A 24,222-nucleotide genomic window follows, 5' to 3' on the forward strand; every position below is an offset into this window, starting at 1 on the left:
CATATAAATCTACAACAAATCTAAATAGCTCTACACATTTCATAAAATAAATGTATTACGAATGATCATCATTAAAATCATTAAAATTGGCACATCACGATTCTGAATACATAATACGATCAAACAATGAAGTGACATGACCTCTATGATTTCTAAATCGGAGTAAGTAAAAACCAATATGAAGCACAAGGGATAGACAAACTGCTCTGTTTACTTTATACAGCTGTTTCAATACATTTCGGGGGCAAAATTGAAAGGCTATGACATAGTCAATCCATAATACACATGGTACCTATTCTGGTCAATCCATCGTCACACACTGTTGAAAGGTCCACCTTCATTGATAAAGCTTGGGACTGCCAATGCACAGAAAAATAAAAGTTGAAAGGAGTGGAACCAATCAAGTCTCCGCTTTTCAACAGCCGAGTGAAATCCTAGCCTTTAACTGGCCCACCACCTAACGAGATGCAACCAATTAATAACGGAAAGAAAAACAAGACCCGACCCACTCCAAGTTTCAAAACAGCTTCCCTAACAGAGATGGCCAGGGACACGTCTCCGGTTGTCATCTGAAGGACTGACAGCTTGTCACTGGAAGGGGAAAGAAGCGGCTTAGGAGGGTCACATTTGCTTGGACCTTTCAACAGCACATGGGCACATAGGAGCTATGGCCCCAAGTCTCATTGAGACACGCTAATAGCCGAGGCTCAGTGTACTATAGTGGGGGGGCCCGGCCAGCGGCCACACAAACAAACAAAAGCCCTGGTCAGTACATGAGATCTGATGCCCCGGTGTTCAAGTCCGACTCTTTGGCCTCCTGGAAGGGGAACTGGATGCCGGCCACACGGATCAGCAGGATGTTAAGGCCATGGACGAGGAAGGTGAGGAAGATGAGCCAGAAGGAGTGATCAAATTGCTCTGTGTGCGTCTTGTACACAAACGTGCCCTCGTTGAAGTTGGCGATGTGGTCGGACAGCCGGTGGAGCTTCACCTCGGAGGCAAACAGAATCATCACCAGGCAGCTGCAGAAGCCTATTCAGACAGACAGAATGGCAGACACAGACAGACAGACAGACAGACAGACAGACAGACAGACAGACAGACAGACAGACAGACAGACAGACAGACAGAACACACACACACACACACAACATTATTACATTATTACAGTTGACATCACTTCCCGCCCACGCCACATTAAAAGGAAATATGTGAACGCTACAGTAGTTGCAATCACAAACAGGTTACCAAAACAATTAAGCGTAGGCCATTTACTGCTACGAGAGATTTTAATTATCATGGTGACATGTTTTACATCATTGTAAATATAGGTTCACTGATCAGATGAATCCAATCTTGCATTCTAGTGTAATAACTGTTTTGTTTTGCCCCTGAAACCTGGTAAGCGGTTTTGATTTAATAGGCCCGCTAAAGGTAGGGCCTCAGTTACAGATAACTGAGAAATAACTCCTTTAACTCTGGTGCTGTTTCTTATTTGGATGGGAGGTCAAGTAGCCCACTGTCCTGATTAAATAGTGGGTAACCGGATACTGGTTTTAAAGCTGAAAAAGGCAATAGGAAAGTGGATAATTTTCTCAATGATGTACAGCCGACCACTCATGGCTTGACTGTTGTGTTTGAACGTCTCTGATATGCATTTATAACTAATGTTGAAGTGATGAAGGACAACTTTGTTGGACCCCAATGTTCTCTACAGCAGTGGTTCTCAACCTTTTTTGGTTACAGTACCACAAAGTACATTTTGGTCTGTCCAGAGTACTCCTGAAGTACCCCTTTCATGTGCATTTTACCAGTAAGCATATGGTCTCATGAGTCTTCTCAAGTACCCCCTGTGGATAGGCAAAGTACCCCCAAGCGGTACGGCTGTCCCGTGTAGCTCAGTTGGTAGAACATGGCGCTTGCAACGCCAGGGTTGTGAGTTTGATTCCCACGGGGGCCCAGTATGAAAATGTATGCACTCACTATTGTAAGTCACTCTGGATAAGAGCGTCTGCTAAATGACTAAAATGTAAAATGTACTAGTACCCCTGGTTGAGAACCACTGCTCTATTGCCCCATTAATACCTGGGGCTAACATGCGTCCTGATCTTCTCTATTGCCCCATTAATACCTGGGGCTAACATGCGTCCTGATCTTGTCCACATTCTGATTGGGCCCACATTTTCAGAAATGAGTCTACACACTGTGACCAGAATTCCTGGTCCCTTCCTGTATGCAAATTATTTGACAGCTTTTCTTTGAAAATAATATGTATTTATTTTAAGACACAATGGTGTCACCTGTCAATGATTTGAGGGTGGGATAATGATTATTTAAATTATTTCACTGTCCAGATCCGTCTACACTTGTAAGATATCCAGACACATATGCGTGCCTGACTACATCCAGAGGTGGTCAGGAAAATCTGATCACAATCAGATCACAATGCATCTTTTAATCGTCTACACCTTTCAGAAAATGTGGGCACAATCAGAATGTGGACAAGATCCGGACAAAGGATGCATGTTAGAACCAATAAACGTGGCTCCATTATCATATTTATATCTGAAGATGGAATGCATGTGTGTAAGAGAGAGCTGTTTGCCTACATCTACCTGTGATGTGAGCGGTATGTTAGATTTTGTGCTTATGTTACAGAGTATGGGGCCTTGTGCTTAGCCAATGTTCATATGGTAGGCTGCTGGTTCACAGCTTAGAAGGGGATTCGGCTACCACATGAAGGATAGGACAGCACTCTAGAAAGAAAAGGTTAAGATGTTGTTTTTTTATGACACTATTACTTTTATGTGCTTACAGCAGACGAAGTTCCAGAGGTAGAGTCCCAGAGGTCCGTGCAGAGTCTCATAGGGACTACCAAAGGCATTGTACATAAAGAAGCCTGTGGCCACAGAGGAGAAGAGGATGATCACGCCGCAGAAGAAGATCACAGTGACGTGAAGACTAGCTGGGATGACGTCCACCAAGTTCGGAAAAACTACAAGGAGAGGGACAATATAGAGAGGTGTGGGAATGTTCTATAATTATTAAACAGTAAATAGTATTTTTTTCCCGCCCACAACTTTCACATGATGAAACACTTACATGCATCTATGTATTCTATTTGTTTAATGTGCAAGGCAGATGGAACAAACCGTCAGAGAACAAAAAGGCCTCATCAAGCCTGCTGGTCAAGCGAAAAGAAAATTGTGTGTGCGTGCCAAATCTCATTAGTGAAAAATTGCTGATGATGCATTGCTAATGATTCACTCCATTGTGCTTGTGTAGGATTCTTTTTACTGCACCCTCAAAACATTTACTGCTATTTAGTGCTACTTGCTGAGTTACAAGAGATGTCCTCTTATGAATAGCCAATGAACCAAGTTGAAGGCAGTTGGGTTTCCTGTAAATGCCTACATGATTTTGATAACGGGGTTTCTATTTACTCCATTTACATTTATCTCACTTTGTTTGATTTGAGTTTGTTGTTAACACTAAATAATAAATGGTCTTCTGACATTTCAAAATTGGTCAACTTCATATTCATCATCTCCAGCATCTGAAAACGGCGGAGTTCTGTTTTATAGTCAAAAAGATTAACACCAGATAGAAATAACGTTTCTGTATGTCATCATTTAAGCTTACCGGAAATAGTTTTGACATCACTTTTACATCATCTGGGGTGATTTTAACCAACTATGAGTCGGCAAAGGTTAGTAAAGTATTATGTGATTTTCCTCTATCTTTTTGACTACAAAACATAGAAATGCTCAATTTTCACATACATTGATGTTGGGGTAGTGATGTAGATGATGAATATGAAGTCACATTTTAAAATACATTCCTTTAAGGTATTTCTACCCCCTGAGAGGGTAGTCTGTGTGCACATTTACACGTGGCCATGTCTCCATGACCCACATTTGTGTTTACTGTATGTGTAGCGTAGTCTAGTCTCAGATGTGACTGTTCAATACATTTTCCAATACCTTGAACAGCTGAGAGGTCGATTTTACAGCAGCGTTATGCATCTCCGCAGCCTGTAAAACCATTATCATAAAACAGGTTGTTTGGATCCAGGATTCTGATTGGTTGATAGCAGGGAGTTATAGCACCACAATCACTCATTCTCCAGGTAATGCCTGTTAACAGTTCCATTAGATAGTCCATTAGATGACACTAGGCTAGCATTTGTGACCAGATTCAGGATCTATTCTTTTTCTCCTACTTGTCTCTAGTGGGTTAACACGTTTATCAAATTTCAAAGAAGCATAACTTTCCCATGTTTCACCCAACAGCAGTTTATGAAATACCATTTTGAAGTCTGCACTTTTATAAAATGTTTGGTTTGCAACACTTGGGGTTTGTCTAAACCTTGCCATCTGCCTCTCCGACCTGTGGAACAATGTTGCAGTTTTTTTAGATTTACACTGTGCCATGCATATAAATGTGACAAGATTGACAGCTTCTCTGAGCCAGGTGAATTCATTTCTCAGGATCATTATAATGGATATATCCAAATAAATGTCAATAGAAACAAAGGTAAAACAAACAAAAGTGCACATAGTTTGCTGTCATTTCAGTTGCTTGATGTGATTGTGCATTGTGTGCATAGTTGGTTAGCTAGCAAAGGAGAAGTAGCTAGCCTGCATAGCTACAGTGGCTTGCTCAAGTATTCACCCCCCTTGGCATTTTTCCTATTTTGTTGCCTTACAACCTGGAATTAAAATGGATTTTTTGGGGGGGGTTGAATCATTTGATTTACACAACATGCCTACCACTTTGAAGATGCAAAATATGTTTTATTGTGAAACGAACAAGAAATAAGACAAAAAAACAGAAAACTTGAGCGTGCATAACTATTCACCCCCCCCCCCCCCCCCCAAAGTCAATACTTTGTAGCCACCTTTTGCAGCAATTACAGCTGCAAGTCTCTTGGGGGTATGTCTCTATAAGCTTGGCACATCTAGCCACTGGGATTTTTGCCCATTCTTCAAGGCAAAACTGCTCCAGCTCCTTCAAGTTGGATGGGTTCCGCTGGTGTACAGCAATCTTTAAGTCATACCACAGATTCTTAATTGGATTGAGGTCTGGGCTTTGACTAGCCCATTCCAAGACATTTAAATGTTTCCCATTAAACCACTAGAGTGTTGCTTTAGCAGTATGCTTAGGGTCATTGTCCTGCTGAAAGGTGAACCTCCGTCCCAGTCTCAAATCTCTGGAAGACTGAAACAGGTTTCCCTCAAGGATTTTCCTGTATTTAGCGCCATCCATCATTCCTTTAATTCTGACCAGTTTCCGAGTCCCTGCCAATGAAAAACATTGGTGTTCTCGGGGTGATGAGAGGTGTTGGGTTTGCGCCAGACATAGCGTTTTCCTTGATGGCCAAAAAGCTCAATTTTAGTCTCATCTGACCAGAGTACCTTCTTCCATATGTTTGGGGAGTCTCCCACATGCCTTTTGACCAACACCAAATAATAAGTATTCAACCCCTTTGTTATGGCTAGTCTAAATAACGATCAGGAGTAAAAACGTGCTTAACAAACGGCATAATAAGTTGCATGGACTTATTCCGTGTTCAATAATAATAATAGTGGTAAAAATTATTTTTAATGACTACCCCATCTATGTACCCAACACATACAGATAATTGTAAGGTCCCTCAATCGAGTAGTGAATTACAAGCACAGATTCAACCACAAAGACCAGGGAGATTTTTCAATTACTCGCAAAGAAGGGCACATGCTGATATCCCTTTGAGCATGGTTAAGTTATTAATTAGGCTTTGGATAGTGTATCAATACACCCAGTCACTACAATGATAAAGGCGTCCTTCCTAACTCAGTTGCCGGAGGAAGGAAACCGCTTAGGGAATTCACCATTAAGCCAATGGTGATTTTAAAACAGTTAGAGGTTAATGGTTCTGATATGAGAAAACTGAGGATGGATAAACAACATTGTAGTTACTCAACAATACTAACCTAAATGACAGAGTGAAAAGAAGGAAGCCTGTTTGCAACAAGGCACTTAAGTAATACTGAATACAAAAGCGTTACGTTTGGGGTACCACTCTTCATATTTTCAAGCATGGTGGTGGCTGCATCATGTTATGGGTATGCTGGTCATCGGCAAGGACTAGGTCGTTTCTTTGGATAAAAACAAACAGAATACAGCTATAAGCACAGGCAGGGGTGTGAAACCTTATGTAAATTCATTATATCTGTATTTCATTTAACACATTTGCAAACATTTCTAAAAATGTTTTCACTTTGTCATTATGTGGTATTGTGTGTAGATTGGTGAGAAAATTCAGGCTGTAACAACAAAATGTGCAATAAGTCAAGGGGTATGAATACTTTCTGAAGGCACTGTATAGGTTACTCATTAAAGAGCTAGAGAGAGGGGAAAGAGATAGGCCAGTGCAGTTGCCAGAAGAGAAGACAGATGTGTAAGTTAGAAGTTCATTAATATCGCATCACAAACAAAGTAGCCAACGTTATCACAGATAATGCATCAAATATGAAAATGTGCATTCAAAGTAAGTCAGTGATGACAGTGAAGATGGGGAAACTGGAGGATGTGGGAGGATGTATCATGGGATGAGGAGGAGAACATCGACCTCCTGAGATCCAGACAGCGACTCTCCCATTTTGCTCACTCCCTACAGCTAATGATACATGATGGGATTCCATTAGCCATTGCCAAGACATCAAGGTTCATTCAGTAAACTGCTACATAGTAGCACTCCATTTAAAGACAGGTTAGAGGCTGTGTTTGGCATGGGAAAGTCTGTTCCGGCAGCAAATACTACTCGCTGGAATAGCACGTTCAAACAACTGCAGGCCCTCACAGCTCTTGACCACAAGGCCCTCACAGAAATGTGCAGCATGGACTTCGAGAATGTAGTTTTTACCACTCATGAATGGAACCAACTGAAAGAGTTGAGTGCAGTCCTTGCACCGTTCTCCAAGGCAACGGAGAGAAGTCTGTCACCATCAATCAGTATGGTGCTTCCAACTGTCTTGGATATGAACACTCACCTGCTCCAGATGAAGGAGTCAAGAAGTCAGTGCCGGCCATTAGCAGTGCATGGCCCTTCGACAGTCTCTACTAAAAAGATTCTCAGGAAACTTTGTGAGAACGAAAATGGCCAAGGAGAGTGAGGGAGAGCAACCCTTTGGCCATGACGTGTACTTCCTTGCCGCCATGCTGGATCCACAGTTTGGCCTCAGCTGGGTTGATCTAGATGTTACCAACAATGGGAATGGAACGTCGCAGAAGTAGTTCAGAGATGATCTGAAAAGGATACTAATGGATAAGTACATTATTTTATCCCGTCTTGATTGTAGACTGCTTTTGTGCTCTGAAAAATCAAAAAACTTGAATCATGAGTGGACTATCCTTTTAAATGTATTCAGCATGAAGTCACTCATTTTCAATAGTTACAGGATGATGTTCTGTGATAGTTAATAGATAAAAATAATAATAATAGATAAAATGATAGATAAAGGAATAAAACATTAATTATGTTTTCTAGACACCTTGATCACTGAAGTCAAGACCATGGTGGATGGGGCCACTGGATTTGGTAGCTGGCACCGATCCATCCAAGGATTCTCCCCCAATCAAATGTCCTCTGCTCCTAGTCCGTTATCAAGCCTACAGGAACCAGCGCCACTCAGCCCGGGATGCAAGCATCTCAACTCAGAATAGCAAATACTTTGATGTCATCCAGGACTTTAAACACAGATGCTGCACTCATCTTCTGGGCTAAAAACAAGGAGATTCCCACAACTACACACATTGGCAATGAAGGTCTTGTCAATCGCTGCCTCCTCAGCACTGGTAGGGAGGGTTTTTAGTAAAGGGGGGCTCATCATGAGACCCCACCGCGCTCGTTTAGGTCATAGAATGGTCACTGCACTTGTATATCTGAAATGCAATCATGCCATGTTGTAGTTGAGCTCTGGAAAGGCCATACCCATCCATTCACTTTACTCAAGCAATTAAAATTAGGGGCATAAGTTAATGTGCGAGATGCATACAATATCAGTCTCAAACAGTTCGACCTGGTATGAAATGGCTTCATTAATACTGTTAATGTGATTTGAAATGCCAGCAGTATGTATGTACAGTATATACTATCTTGTGAAATTAAAAGATTGGATTTATGATGTGAATATATAAAAATAACACAAGATAAATGTAATATTGAGTTGGTGCTGAAATTACTTGCAAAAATCTTGTTCCACGTGTGTTTTACTGATCATTAATGATATGTCATAGTAGTTCCTTTTTGCCTTATAAATCTATTTAAAATCAGGACTGTTGTTTTTCGATATGATCACTACAAACTGGTCATCCGTGTCGCGTATGCCTAGGCTGCGTTTAGACAGGCAGCCCAATTCTAGTCTTTTTTTCCACTAATTGGTCTTTTGACCAATCACATCAGATCTTTTCATATCAGATCTTTTTCAGAGCTGATTTGATTGGTCTAAAGACCAATTAGTGTAAAAAAGATCCGAATTGGGCTGCCTGTCTAAACGCAGCCTACGTAGCATAGAGGTCTGATGTGACTAAATCAGAGTAAAGGCTCAATTAGTCTGTCCCCCAATTTAAAACGCACACCAGCTGCCAATGAAGTACTGATGGGGAAATGTTATGTACAGTATGTAGTGGCTGAGACGCCACTGGAGCAGGTTGAGAGCAGTTCATGACACAAGTCAGTCATTTGAAATGCAATTTACGATAAAAAGGATTGGCTTCTGTCATTTAGTAAACAAACCAGTTTAGTGGATTTAGTGTCTAAAGAATCCATATGTTCTTCTGAAATATTAACACAGAAATACTGTTAATTTTGAGCTCTTATTATGGTGGTGATCTGACAATTACAATCATGGTCTTGAATTGGACTTGCATTGTTCTGGTCTCAGTCTTGACTCGGACTCGCTTTAGGTGGTCTCAAACACAACACTGGAATGGGAACTATATCAAATAAGGAACATGGCATTATCTCGCCCTCAGCTCGCAGGCCTGCTCCTGCCCATGTCAAACATGTAGGTGTACTAGCCCACTAGTCTAGCAAGTAACACAGTGCTGGGCGTGGCCCAGTGAGTGGTGCTTTCCACCCGCTGGTGCTTGATCGAGGTGAGCGCTTTTCTTCATGATGGATCGCATAGCTGTCCATTTGTGCTCAGTTTTAATAGGCACAATCTTAATTACAACACCGCTCTCGTTATCGCTCCCCCTCACACACCCCCCTTGTAATTATGCAGTACAAGAAATATGCACTCTGTTCACAAAAGGTCTATTCCTAGGCGGCACGTGACTTTCAAGTTCTACCGATCTGCGTGCCAGTTATGATTTTCATATGCACATTTTCGGGGAAAAGTTTAATTTCTCTCTCCTATGCCTGTCTGCCTCCCTTTCTATCAGTCTTGATTTGAGCTATCGCTTATGAAGTGCAACATTGTATCAAATCAATCAACTGGGTGGGTCCGGCCCAATGACTGTATATTCTATATGAAGGTCCGGCCCAAAGCAGTCACTAGCGAACTTCCAACATTGTATCAACTAGCCTATTCCGGGCCCTCAGAGTTTCCTGCGCCAGTGAGCTCGGGACAGACAACAGTTTTTTTCGCAAAGGGAAATGTGTTCAGGTTTTTTATGAAGTTTCCACTTGATATATGGGATCCTCAGAGCATGACATTTTGCTCTTTCACACTGAGGCCTGGTGATTATCAAGGGGGAGTGTGTTGGAAGGATTTTTCAAATACTGTGAGGAACTATTATTATTATTATTCACAATGGATTTTAAAAAATGACTGACTTCGTTGACTTACTGAGTGAGGTGAAGAAAAAAAATACTGAGCTCAGCTTATTAGTGGTGGTGAGTTAAGACAATCCGAAATCAGACATCCCCAAATCACCACTTTCCTACATTTGTGTGCAGCAGCAGGCCAGTTAGACTACTTCTATGCATGCTCAGGCACGCACGCTCCATCGACATTAAGAAGACAGAGAAACCAGACACATGCTCATCACTCACATGGAGCGCTCCAAACAAAGCACAATTACCTTTTTCTTTGTAATGATATTTAATAAAACAAAACTTGTTGTGAACTCTGCAAACAACGTTTCCACTCCGAGAATGAGAATGTTAAAAGAATGCAGACCTAATTAATCCATGCATTAACATACATTTATGCAACCAAATGTAACCAAATGTATTACTGGTGACATACTGTATGTAATGGGGAATTGATAAAAATAAACAATCAAAAGGGCAAACAATTAACACAATAAAACTATGAATGTGCAAGAATTGGCGGGAGGCAGCTCAGTGCATTCTGGAGAACTGAGCACATTCTGGAGAGATACACCAATATCTTCGCCACACACCCCTCCCCTTCTTCTCTCAACATTTCAAATTGTACACATTATCTTCACACATATTTTAGATGCATTGCTTTTCACTGAGAGCCGCAAATTGTGGGCTTCCCAACTAGTCATATAGGCCTACACACTTGTGATTTGAAACAATCCACAGCTTTGAAAGAAACTAATGATTCTCTGTGGCTAAGTCATGCTCTAAGTCATGCTCAGTATTTTAAATGACTATTTATTTCTGTATAGGACTTGAGTAATTATAACATTTTGGCAAATGTATTTCAGGCTGCAGTAACTACGGTTACCGAATCTTGTCCTATGCTTAGGTTACTACCCAGTGGGCAAAACCTGGTTGAAAATGTATTTTTAATGACGTCTTTTTCTGGTCGTAAACTGGTTGAAAAAGACTTTTTTTTAAACATATTTTTACTGACCAGAATATGACTTGTTTTTCTGACCACCATACGACCAGTGGCCAAAACCTGGTTGAAAAGACATCAGTATGATGTATTTTTATGACGTCTTATTCTGGTCGCAAACTGGTTGGAAAAGGACGTTTTTTAAACATATTTTTACTGACCATACAACCAGTTGGTCATAACTGTGACTTCTATCTGACCAGCTGGTCATAATTCTGACCACTATATTATGTGCTATATTATGTAGCCTACTGGTCATAGTTAAGGCCTCATCATAACCTGGTAATGACTACCTGACTACAGCTTATTACCTACACTCTTAGAAAAAAGGGTTCCAAAAGGGGTCTTCAGCTGTCCCCATAGGAGAAGCCTTTTTGGTTTAACGTAGAACACTTTTGGTTTCCATGTAGAACCCTTTGTGGAAATGGTCCTACATAGAACCTAAAAGGGTTCTACCTGAAACAAAAACGGTTCTACTTGAAACCAAAAAGGGTTCTTCAAAGGGAACTGCCGAATAACCCTTTTAGGTTCTAGATAGGAAAAAAAAAGGTGTTCTTACATTTAAAATAGATCAAGCAATGTCAAAAACAAATCTACATCACAATTTTTCCTACATCTGCATACAGTAATTGTTTCATAATTCACCCACAGACATTACATGCATAGAAAGACTGGGACGCAGAGTATATAAAGCCCATTGTTTTATTTGATTAATTATTAATAAGAGTGGTGTGATGGGGTAGATCCTCATCAAGGACAGAAGGTGATATGGAGCGTAGTGTTCATTTCCCTCATTAAAACACAAATCAATTTATAACATTTTTTACATGCGTTTTTCTGGATTTCTTTGTTGTTATTCTGTCTCTCACTGTTCACATAAACCTACCATTAAAATTACAGACTGATCATATCTTTGTTAGTGGGCAAACGTACAAAATCAGCAGGGGATCAAATACTTTTTTCCCCTCACTGTACATACTTTGCATCCTCCACCACAGTGGTCAGGGGCATATTTTAGGACTTTCCAGACGGCCCTCAACACATCAACCTCCTGAGTTTTCTGGCTTTTCATGACACTAACTGTAAGCATAAAAAGAGAAGAAAATAAATTAACGATTGGCATAATGTGGGCATGCAGGACATGACAGAACAGTAAAGTATCTTTAACAGTCATAATCTACTAAAAGTGGTAGCAAAGGCATGTTTGCTTCTCTGTCCCTTCATATTGAAGTGGGACGTTAATTAATTGGTCAATCAATCTGAAACATATTAAGAAAGAGGATATCAAAATTAGACAGTGGTTGGATAATTACCATTGTTAACTCATCTCTAAATAGTAAAGTTTTTCTTAATCCTAATACATGTTGTAATATTCAAACAACCATTTATAAAAACACACTGCTCCATAATCCTGAGGACATTGTCCCAGACAGAATTTCCCCCAATTGAGGACAGCTTGCAGTCTTAAAAAAATAAAGCTAAATGCAAAGATTTAAGTATGAGTAAAGAGGCAATAGAGACAATAAAATAGTATATTGTTCAAAAGTTGTGTCTGTCATATAATTCCTGCAACAAACATTGTTAGAAATGGGTGTAATTCGCAAATTGTGAGTTTGAGTGACAGGGAGAATGAGCAAGACAGAAATGGGAGAAACTTTACATGACTCAGGACAAGGGTTTCGCACCTGAAAAAAAAGGTGAGTTAAAATAGGATTGTATTTGCTTTACAAACTTATATTAGAAGCGGTGCTATTTCAATTGGACCTACCGTAATTTTCGGACTATAAGCCGCGCCTTTTTTCCAATTTTTCGACCCTGCGGCTTATATAACGGTGCGGCTAATCTATGGATTTTTACAGCTAACGGCCACTAGAAGACCTCCTAAATCTATGGATTTTACAGGTTACAGTCCACCAACTTTAAGTCTATGGGCTCTATGACCGGTCCGCGCCCCCCACCTTTAAGCGGCGGGCTCCAGCAGGAAAAGCTGGAGGCCGGAAAAGAGTGAGACAGGTAGCGCGCAAAAGTAAAAGTGGAACCGAGAGTGGTACGAGAGACAGAACGAGAGACAGAACGAGAGCAAGACAGACAGACAGACATTACGAGAGCGAGACAGTTTGTGCAAAGGAAGTTTTCATGCACAAACCCTCATTATGGAAAACAAACGTAGAAATGCATATGATGCAGCTTTTAAGTTAAAGGCAGTCAATCTGGCTGTCAAAACATCCACGATCATTAACGGGTTCCGAAAGGCTGGACTGCTGCGTGATGAAGAGGAGGACGCCGCCACAGCTGAGGCCCTTCAGAGGCTGTTCGATTCCGACAGTGACGAAGAGGAGTTCGTTGGTTTTGAGAGCGACAACGAAGGAGAGAGGAGAGTGGCTGACGAAGCCACCCTGAGCCTGTTCGTTTCCGACACTGAAGATGAGGACTTTGGTGGTTTTAGTACGCAGGAAGAAGACGGAGATGAGGATTAATGACTTGACTTTTCTGGTTACAGCCGTGTACTGCACCTTTGCCTAAAAGATGAAGACGAGGATTAATGACTTTTCTGGTAGGCTGATTACCGTATATTTTAAGCAGCCGTGTTGCTGCAACTTTAGGCTTACGCGCTTACTGTTGTGTTACAGGCACTTTATTTTGCACTTTCAAAAAAACACATTTAATTTAGCCATTGATATTGCCTCGTCAAGCGCTGTAAGCTTTGTTTTTTGTTATGGTACTACTGTAGGCTATAATGTAGATAAATATTCAAAGATGTGCACACTTTTTCAAGGTTTTTCAAAAATAACCAAAGTTAAGTGGTTAAATGATTGTGACGCTATTAACTAATTTTGCTGGGGAACCCCTAGCACTCCCTCAAGGACCACTGGTTGAAAACCACTGCTGTAGATCACTGCCGGTATGTGCGCTGGGAGCGCACCGTTTAAGTTTGAAAGTTGAAAAGTTTGTGTGTCTGAAACGCTATGTGATACAGTACAGTTTACACAGCACAGTATATGTTCTGTAGCTACTATTGCACTAAATGGTAACACTTGAATACGTTATGCAAATATGCAACTTGTTTGTTGAAATGTTAATAAATGGGAGCTTCCTCAAGCAGCCATCTCTTTCCCGACAATCCCCTCTGTGCACGAACCCTTACATATGGTAATTAAACATTAAAACACTTGCGGCTTATAGTCCAGTGCGGCTTATATATGTACACATCATTCAATATCATTCAATTTAGCTGCTGCGGCTTATACTCCGGTGCGCCTTATAGTGCGGAAAATACGGTACTTACAATACATGCTTAGAAAAAAAGGATTCCAAAAGGGTTCTTCGGCTGTCCCCATAGGATAACACTTTTTGGTTCCAGGTAGAACCCTTTTGGGTTCCATGTAGAACCCGCTGTGGAAAGGGTTCTACATACCCAAAATACTTCTACCTGGAACCAGAAAGGGTTATTCAAAGGGTTTTCATATGGGGACATCCGATGAGCCCTTTTAGGTTCTAGATATCACCTTTTTTTCTAAGAGTGTAAGATCAGGCAATAATGGGCAGCTGAATAGCATGTCTCTTGGGGAATCCAGTCTCAGTGAGACCTGATGCAATGAAAAAAGCTAATGATCATCAGCATAGCTAGTACAAACCTAGCTCTTACAAAGCTGGTTCGTAGGAATCAATACACACTGAAGGTCAGAGTATCAATCCCGAAAAAGAACAAAAACATTTTGCACACAACTTACTGTCAATGACTATGGATTTAAGGAGGAGTGGTTCTGCTCTCTCCTTTCCCTGGGATGTGGCAGAATAGGTCACTGGTAACTGGGTGTGGCCAAGCAGTACTGTAGAGGCCATGCATCAGGTCTTTGACATGTTTCAGAAGCTGTAAAGACAGACGAATCATGATTAACCATTACCTAAAGTCTTCACAAAGTTAGACTTAGACTAGCAAGTACATTGGCTATGTTGCCCCTCAGCAATCTGGCAGTTAGGCAGACAGATGGAGAGAGATAGACAGCAAAACATAGGCTATTTACATTTCTTACTCAGCAGACTGGATTACTTCTATACTCATTCCCTTTGTTTCTTCCTCCATTCTTCCATCCAAGCTAGAAGATTCCTGCAAAAAATGAGAATCAAGAATTGAAAAAGGCAGTTGAGGTGTAACTTTAGAATGAGTGTTGAGGGGGAGCAGGCCAAATGTATTGTATTGTCAAATACAAAATACAAGGACCTCTGATGAATCAAGAAAATCTTCACATCCATATTAGGGGTACACGTTTCAAGTATTAGGCTAGCTTACTGTCTCACACACACACACTGTTTCCAAATGTGTATTCATTTACCAATCTTTTCTGTAAGTTATTGTGATCATAATAATCATCTCTCTCTCACACAGAACACCGAACACACACACACACACACACACACACAGCTAGCATGACAACGTTGACATGACAATGTTTTCAAAGGTTATTGCGATCATCATCATCTCACACGCAGAGAACAAACACATACACACATTTACTATCATTAACTAAACAGATATCAAAATGTCGGCTAGCTAGCTAGAACCAATGCTTACAAAAGGTAAAAATGTAAACTTACCATGTCCATGGAGGATTAGCCAGAGAGCTAACGTTAGCTAGCTAGCTAAAATTAGCCAGCTAAGTTAGCTAGCAAATTTTTCCTTGGAGTTCTTCTCCCCAACAAATCGCTGCTTTACTCACAAAAGTAAAACAAGAATGCAGGAGAACAGGGACTACCACTTAGCAGTCAAATCTTTTCAACGTTTCTTTTGTAAATTGCCTGAAAATGTATTTGTTTCCAGCTGTGTCTGTCCCAACTGCTATGGAATTTTGACCGATGCGCTCGAGCAGGCTGCCTGCACACAGAAATCTATTGCTGCTCGTGAATCACATATTCCAATCCAAGTTTTAGCTGGAACTGATATGCCTAACTCCTAATTTAGCTAATGAAATTAAAATACAATTACTGCATGCATTATGTTAATTACTTAAAATCTTTAAGGAAAAATATAATAGTCATATTTTCTGGGTGAAATTCAGGTGCAATAATTTCTGACTAATTATTGATGGAAATAAATGTGATAAAATAGCGTTTGTAAATCCTGGTGGATTGTAGTAGGATATTGAAATAAAATGTTATTTGTTAAATTCTGAAAACAAATTTAGTTAGTCATAATAGAACATCAAAACAGCATTCAGTGGAACAGAAGAAAAAGTGCAGCACAATAATCAGTGCAATTAGCTAACAAAATATTACCATTAGAAAGCAAAGCTACCAGATATAATTAATTAAACAACCATTACTTAATTGTGCTGCAGTTTTACTGCAATTTAACACGTGACATTTTGTAAGGGTATCGTGCATGTTTATCTTACATGCTTGTAGCCTAGAACAAATGTTATGGAAGTGAATGTGCACTTTTCAATTGGGTGGACTGCAACTATGGAAAACATAGCCTGTAGTAAAAGCAAAAGCATTTATAGCATCGGAGATTCTCTAGATTGTGGAGAGGCTAGCTAGAGGGGGAAAATGGAGTCCCTTGAGAAGGCAAGAACACAATGTATGTTAGGAGAAATGCAGTATTATCATAAGGAGACGTATACTTGGATGACGGAGGAGGAATGGAGGGAAAAAGAGAGGCAGAGGAGGTCTAAGAGAGAGAGGGAGGAAGACTGTGAGCTTGAGTTTGTTAATAAATGGCAGAAAAAGGGAGAAGGGTTGTTAAAGAAGAATGGTAGGAAATGTAAGCAAAGTGAGCTGAAGACAGGAGGAGAAATGGAAGTAAAGGAGGGTGAAGTATCGGAGGTGGTAGGTGTGGTGAAGTTCTCGGAGCCAGAGGCTTGCACAGAGGGTCAGGATAAAGATGAGTCAAAAACAGTAGGAGTGACGTTTTTGGAAAAAGTGGACCCTTGCCTTTTGGCTGATCCATTTGTGGTTTCAAGATGGGTAAAAAAAGCGTTGGGTATAGTGGAATCGGTGAGGGTAACCAGAAGTGGTCTAGTGATAATTGTTTGTGTTTCTGTTGGGCAGAGGGAGAAGGCGCTCAGAGTTAAACAAATGGGGGAAAGAATTGTGAATTGTTTCGCTCTCAAGAAAAGGGCGCCATTGAAAGGAGTGATTACTGGGGTAGCAGTAAATGTAAAAGTGGACCAACTGAAAGGGAAGATTCCCAGTGTGTGATGCTCGTCGTTTGGTGCGACGCAAACAGGGTGGCGAGAGTGGGGAAACAGAAGTCATTGTCTGTTCTTTTGAGTTTTGAAGTTGAGTCTTTGCCTGACAAAGTGAAGTTAGGATATATAAATTATCCTGTATGAGCTTATGTGCCGAGTACATTACGATGTTACAGGTGTCAAACTTATGGGCATGTGGCAGCAGTATGTAGGAGGGAGGTTCCAAGGTATGAGAAGTGTGCAGAAGGGCATGAGACAAAGGAATGTGAAGCATTGGGGAAAGTAGTGGTATGTGCTAATTGTAGGGGTGGCCATGGGGCCGGGGATCAGACATGTGCGTGCGAGAGAAGCAGGTTGAGGTTTCCAGGGTAAGAGTAGTGAATAAGTTGTCATATGCGGAGGCAGTGAAGAAAGTAGAGGAAAAGGGGTCAAGGGGGGGAGTGGTGAGAGTAGTAGATATGTACTAGTACAGAGGGATAGGCAAGCAAGTGATATATGTTTCAGTAAGATTGGATTTTTAGCGTTTATAGCAATGGTTAATAATTATACTGCAGGGATGGAACGCAAGTCGAAGAAAATTGAGTTTGTGGTGGCAGCCGCAGAGAGGTATTTGAGTGTGCGAGACTTGACATCAGAAGAGTTACAGGGAGTGTTAAGTGGTGATGTCCCATCATTTCAGGTTGAGGGCATGAGTTAGGCTTGAATATATTTAAATAGTGGAGAAGGGTGGGGTTAATTATAAGTAATAATTTTGAATTTGTGAGTGTAGTGTTAATAGTGTTAGATGGAGGATATTTATTTGCTTTGGTTTATTGTATTTTTCAAGGAAAGATAAGGGAGTTGAACTCCAGTCTAGTAGGTGGCAGTAATGCAACAAATTGGATACCAACCGCCGTTAAACCTCATTGAAGCTGATTAATTTAAATGATTAATGTAGTTTTTAATTAATTTAGTGGGTGACTGCTTGTCAAATTGCTATTGACTTTTCATAATAGATGCGCAAATGAGAACGATGTTTCAACCCAGCAGTAATCTTTAAATACACAGTTTTTCACAAACTTTTCATGCAATTCACAGGGACTTCTACTCACATGAAAATCTGAAGGGTCTTCCACCAAGTCCACATTGCTTCACTCTCTGTCCGTGAAAGAGACCATAGTTAACACTACCGACAAATTTATCCAGCTCTTGTCCTGTGGCATTTACAAGTTGCGCCCCTGTTGTACACAGCACAGTCCCCTGGACCCAAAACTGCGTCCCCATCGCGGCCGCAACAATGAGGACGCAGCCGAAACTCAACACTCCGGCAACAGAGAATATAATTTTCTTTTGACGATTTGGCATGGTGAGTCTGAATAGTGTGGGAAAATAATTAGTCTGACCAGTCCATGGTGTTCAATTCATCTCCAGTTGGTAGCAAATTCTTTTTGAGGCAAATAATCCAAAACCAATATGCTAAATATCTGTGTTAGGCTATTATGACAAGTGTCATAGCTAAATGTGTATACCGTATTGATGCTGTTCTAAAATGGCCGTTGCGTATTAAGTTACATTGATCGTTTTCCCCCCTTGCTCATTGTCTCCAAGTAACCAAGGTTTTACATTTCCGGAGAGCGCTTCTCGAGGATAGCGAGACATTTCTAGCCCAATTACCTCTCAAAACCCGCCCACAAGGCATGAAGCCTAAACATTTTTTTCGCAGCAAGAGAGGAGTTTCCACATTTATCCAATAAACCCCTTTTCCATAACGTCATCGAGGGAATTAAGAAAGAATATCGACTTCATTTGTAGAGGTAGGAGCCCTATTCGTACGATATTAGTTTTACTGGGGAGGGCGGGTAATGTAATTATGTCCAATATATATATTTTTTTTTCATCCAGTCGGATAAACACTCCAACAGCCTACCCGGACTCTGGGAGGCGTCCGCATGGTCATAAAGCACACCACAGCCTAGTTTTGTAACACATTCCAATGATAAAACTGGGGGGGACAAAAATGCAATTTCACAATGTCCCAACCACCACCCCCCTCCCCAGTGAAAGTTGCGCCCCTGCCCAGAATAGCCTACTGTTTTTTGGCAAACTCCAAAGTCCCCTGATAATACTAGTCCCGTGCGAATCGACATCCTTGTGTTTTGAGAGAAATGTCTGTTTGACAGGTGTTGCTTGCGGTTTGTGCAAGAAAACAATAACTGATTCGATCAATTGAACCAAGTGCTGCGCATAGCCTATATGAAGGGCCTACATGTATCAACTTTCACAGTGAATCCTTTTGTTAATACGTTTTGTGCGAATTTATTCAACATCGCCAAATGCAAGTTCAGCAAGTTCACTTTCTCATCCATAGCCTAAAAACGCATATCAAGTGCAAGTGCGCTGTTTGTCTCACATCTGAAGGCTGGGAAGCATTTAGGATGTCTTCTTCTGCGGATCGTTAAAATATCCTAATGATTATGATCACACTTCCTCAATTGAAATATTATGGAGACACAATACCAAAGATGGTTTAGAAACTTGGGAACCAAGCTCGAGTTGTCAGTGTAGCCTGTTATCGCCTGAAATACAGTATCTTCATGCCTAGTCGAAAACCTCCAGGCTTCCATCATAACTGTCAATTTATTGGGGAGAAAAAGAAAGAATTACAGGGGGCAGTTTGGAAAAAAACGAATCCCGTCCGAATCGTCCTCTGGAATAATGGACATTTTGGGGTAAAAATTACATAACAAACGTTCTCTAGTAATACTAGTCCCATGTGAATAGGGCTTTAAGAAGCACATTTCGGTTTTCCATCAAAATAATTATTATTGTGTGCTTAAGAATATGTAGCAAGAAAAAAGATAATGGCCCTTATTAAACTCGCAAGATCATATTCCATCAATGGATGTCCATGTAACTTTTCTTGACCACTGCTATGATTAAGCAATAATGCCCGAGGAGGTGTGGCATGTGGTCAACATACAATAGCTAAGGGCTGTTCTTAGGACACAGCCCTTAGCAGTGGTATAGGCTATGGCTATATACCACAAATACCTGAGGTGCCTTATTGCTATTATGAACTGGTTAGCAACGTAATTAGAACAGTAAAAATAAAAGTTTTGTTATACCCCTGGTACATGGTCTGATATACCATGGCATTCAGCCAATCAGCATTCAGGGCTCGAACCACCCGGTTTATAATTGTTAATAAATCCTGTTTGCTCATGTGCATAACTATAGATAAATCCTAGGATAGAGTTTGAGTGATGAAAGTTGAACAGAGGATCTCGAAATCTCTGTGCAAGAAACACTTGGACGAACTTCAAAAAACGAGTGTAAGGCTATTTTCTGGCAATTTTGCCGTTATTATGTGCCAGATGTTAAGACTACAAACCGTTATAAGTGGCCTATTTGTGAGATTGACTTATTATTTCAATAGGCATAGGCTATTGACTAAAATCTGAGTTTATAATTGCAATTCTACTTTCCCATGGTTTGCTGAGCTAGATACAGGTAGCCTATAGCCCCTAATAGGCCAACATCTAATTTCAGGGAAAAGTCCACACTGAAACTGAGATAAAATGTGGAGAATGATACGTTGAAATCAAATCAAATCAAATTTTAGTTGTCACATGGCCCGAATACAACAAGTGTTGACCTTACCGTGAAATGCTTACTTACAAGCCCTTAACCAACAATGCAGTTCAAGAAATAGAGTTAAGGAAATATTTATTAAATAAAATAAAAATAAAAATGTATCACAATAAAATAACAATAATGAGGATATATGCAGGGGGTACCGGTACTGAGTCAATGTGCGGGGGTACACGTTAGTCGAGGTAATTTGTACATGTAGGTAGTGGTAAAGTGACTATGCATAGATAATAAACAGCGGGCAGCAGCAGTGTAAAAAAAAAGGGGGGGGGGGGGGGGCTTTAATGTAAATAGTCCGGGTGGCCATTTGATTAATTGTTCAGCAGTCTTATGGCTTGGGGGTAGAAGTTGTTAAGGAGCCTTTTGGGGGGGCTTTAATGTAAATAGTCCGGGTGGCCATTTTATTAATTGTTCAGCAGTCTTATGGCTTGGGGGTAGAAGTTGTTAAGGAGCCTTTTGGACCTAGACTTGTTGCTCCGGTACCGCTTGCCGTGCGGTAGAAGAGAGAACAGTCTTTGACTTGGGTGACTGGAGTCTTTGACCATTTTTTGGGCCTTCTTCTGACTGCCTAGTATATACAGTGGGGAGAACAAGTATTTGATACACTGCCGATTTTGCAGGTTTTCCTACTTACAAAGCATGTAGAGGTCTGTAATTTTTATCATAGGTACACTTCAACTGTGAGAGACGGAATCTAAAACAAAAATCCAGAAAATCACATTGTATGATTTTTAAGTAATTAATTTGCATTTTATTGCATGACATAAGTATTTGATCACCTACCAACCAGTACGAATTCCGGGCTCTCACAGACCTGTTAGTTTTTCTTTAAGAATCCCTCCTGTTCTCCACTCATTACCTGTATTAACTGCACCTGTTTGAACTCGTTACCTGTATAAAAGACACCTGTCCACACACTCAATCAAACAGACTCCAACCTCTCCACAATGGCCAAGACCAGAGAGCTGTGTAAGGACATCAGGGATCAAATTGTAGACATGCACAAGGCTGGGATGGGCTACAGGACAATAGGCAAGCAGCTTGGTGAGAAGGCAACAACTGTTGGCGCAATTATTAGAAAATTGAAGAATTTCAAGATGACGGTCAATCACCCTCGGTCTGGGGCTCCATGCAAGATCTCACCTTGTGGGGCATGAATGATCATGAGGAAGGTGAGGGATCAGCCCAGAACTACATGGCAGGACCTGGTCAATGACCTGAAGAGAGCTGGGACTACAGTCTCAAAGAAAACCATTAGTAACACACTACGCCGTCATGGATTAAAATCCTGCAGCGCACGCAAGGTCCCCCTGCTCAAGCCAGCGCATGTCCAGGCCCGTCTGAAGTTTGCCAATGACCATCTGGATGATCCAGAGGAGGAATGGGAGAAGGAAATGTGGTCTAATGAGACAAAAATATAGCTTTTTGGTCTAAACTCCACTCGCCGTGTTTGGAGGAAGAAGAAGGATGAGTACAACCCCAAGAACACCATCCCAACCGAGATGGAAACATCATTCTTTGGGGATGCTTTTCTGCAAAGGGGACAGGACGACTGCACCGTATTGAGGGGAGGATGGATGGGGCCATGTATCGCGAGATCTTGGCCAACAACCTCCTTCCCTCAGTAAGAGCATTGAAGATGGGTCGTAGCTGGGTCTTCCAGCATGACAACGACCCGAAACACACAGCCAGGGCAACTAAGGAGTGGCTCCGTAAGAAGCATCTCAAGGTCCTGGAGTGGCCTAGCCATTCTCCAGACCTGAACCCAATAGAAAATCTTTGGAGGGAGCTGAAAGTCCGTATTGCCCAGCGACAGCCCCGAAACCTGAAGGATCTGGAGAAGGTCTGTATGGAGGAGTGGGCCAAAATCCCTGCTGCAGTGTGTGCAAACCTGGTCAAGACCTACAGGAAACATATGATCTCTGTAATTGCAAACAAAGGTTTCTGTACCAAATATTAAGTTCTGCTTTTCTGATGTATCAAATACTTATGTCATGCAATAAAATGCAAATTAATTACTTACAAATCATACAATGTGATTTTCTGGATTTTTGTTTTAGATTCTGTCTCTCACAGTTGAAGTGTACCTATGATACAAATTACAGACCTCTACATGCTTTGTATGTAGGAAAACCTGCAAAATCGGCAGTGTATCAAATACTTGTTCTCCCCACTGTAGGTCCTGGATGGCAGGAAGCTTGGCCTTATGGTCGGATGCCGAGGAGTTGCCATACCAGGCGGGGATGCAACCGGTCAGGATGCTCTCGATGGTGCAGCTGTAGAACTTTTTGAGGATCTTGGGACCCATGCCAAATGTTTTCAGTCTCCTGAGGGGGAAAAGGTGTTGTCGTGCCCTCTTCACGACTGTCTTCGTGTGTTTGGACCATGATAGTTTGTTGGTTATGTGGACATCAAGGAACTTGAAACTCTCGACCTGCTCCACTACAGCCCTGTCGATGTGATTGAGGGCCTGTTCGGCCATCCTTTTCCTGTAGTCCACGATCAGCTCCTTTGTCTTGCTCACGTTGAGGGAGAGGTTGTTGTCCTGGCACTACTCTGACCTCCTCCCTAAAGGCTGTCTCATCGTTGTCGGTGATCAGGCCTACCATTGTTGTGTCATCAGCAAACTTAATGAGGGTGTTGGAGTTGTGCTTGGCCACGCAGTCGTGGGTGAACAGGGAGTACAGGATGGGAATAAGCATGCACCCCTGAGGGGCCCATGTTTTGAGGATAAGCGTGGCAGATGTGTTGTTGCCTACCCTTACCACCTGGAGGTGGCCCGTCAGGAAGTCCAGTATCCAATTGCAGAGGGAGGTGTTTAGTCCCAGGGTCCTTATCTTAGTGATGAGCTTTGTGGGCACTATGGTGTTGAACGCTGAGCTAATAGTCAATGAACAGCATTCTCACATACAGTGGGGAAAAAAAGTATTTAGTCAGCCACCAATTGTGCAAGTTCCACTTAAAAAGATGAGGGAGGCCTGTAATTTTCATCATAGGTACACGTCAACTATGACAGACAAATTGAGATAAAAAAATCCAGAAAATCACATTGTAGGATTTTTAATGAATTTATTCAAGAACGGTGAGCAGAAATCCCAGAACCACATGGGGGGACCTAGTGAATGACCTGCAGAGAGCTGGGACCAAAGTAATAATAAATAATAATATGCCATTTAGCAGACGCTTTTATCCAAAGCGACTTACAGTCATGCGTAACAAAGCCTACCATCAGTAACACACTACGCCGCCAGGGACTCAAATCCTGCAGTGCCAGACGTGTCCCCCTGCTTAAGCCAGTACATGTCCAGGCCCGTCTGAAGTTTGCTAGAGTGCATTTGGATGATCCAGAAGAGGATAGGGAGAATGTCATATGGTCAGATGAAACCAAAATAGAACTTTTTGGTAAAAACTCAACTCGTCGTGTTTGGAGGACAAAGAATGCTGAGTTGCATCCAAAGAACACCATACCTACTGTGAAGCATGGGGGTGGAAACATCATGCTTTGGGGCTGTTTTTCTGCAAAGGGACCAGGACGACTGATCCGTGTAAAGGAAAGAATGAATGGGGCCATGTATCGTGAGATTTTGAGTGAAAACCTCCTT

At 41.4% G+C, this 24,222-nt stretch overlaps 1 protein-coding gene across 1 annotated transcript; it reads right to left on the reverse strand.

The window, feature by feature from the left end:
- Positions 1 to 741: 741 nt before the first annotated feature.
- On the reverse strand, positions 742 to 18,415 carry clrn1 (clarin 1). Its single transcript, XM_084142954.1, has 3 exons — positions 18,082 to 18,415; positions 2,816 to 2,995; positions 742 to 1,032 (listed from the first exon to the last, which is right to left on the reverse strand). The coding sequence occupies exons 1-3, from the start codon at positions 18,332 to 18,334 to the stop codon at positions 767 to 769; spliced, it is 699 nt and encodes a 232-aa protein (XP_083999080.1). The 5' UTR covers positions 18,335 to 18,415; the 3' UTR covers positions 742 to 766.
- Between the last annotated feature and the right edge of the window lie 5,807 nt (positions 18,416 to 24,222).

This window comes from Coregonus lavaretus (assembly GCF_964263955.1).
Source record: "Coregonus lavaretus genome assembly, chromosome: 26".
NCBI classification, from domain to species: Eukaryota; Metazoa; Chordata; class Actinopteri; order Salmoniformes; family Salmonidae; genus Coregonus; species Coregonus lavaretus.

Coding starts and splice junctions, on each gene's coding strand:
- clrn1 (XM_084142954.1), bottom strand. CDS start 18,334: ATGCCAAATCGTCAAAAGAAAATTATATTCTCTGTTGCCGGAGTGTTG. Junction 2,996..18,081: donor AAGACCCTTCAGATTTTCAT/GTGAGTAGAAGT, acceptor CTCTCCTTGTAG/TTTTTCCGAACTTGGTGGAC. Junction 1,033..2,815: donor CCTCTGGAACTTCGTCTGCT/GTAAGCACATAA, acceptor CTGTCTGAATAG/GCTTCTGCAGCTGCCTGGTG.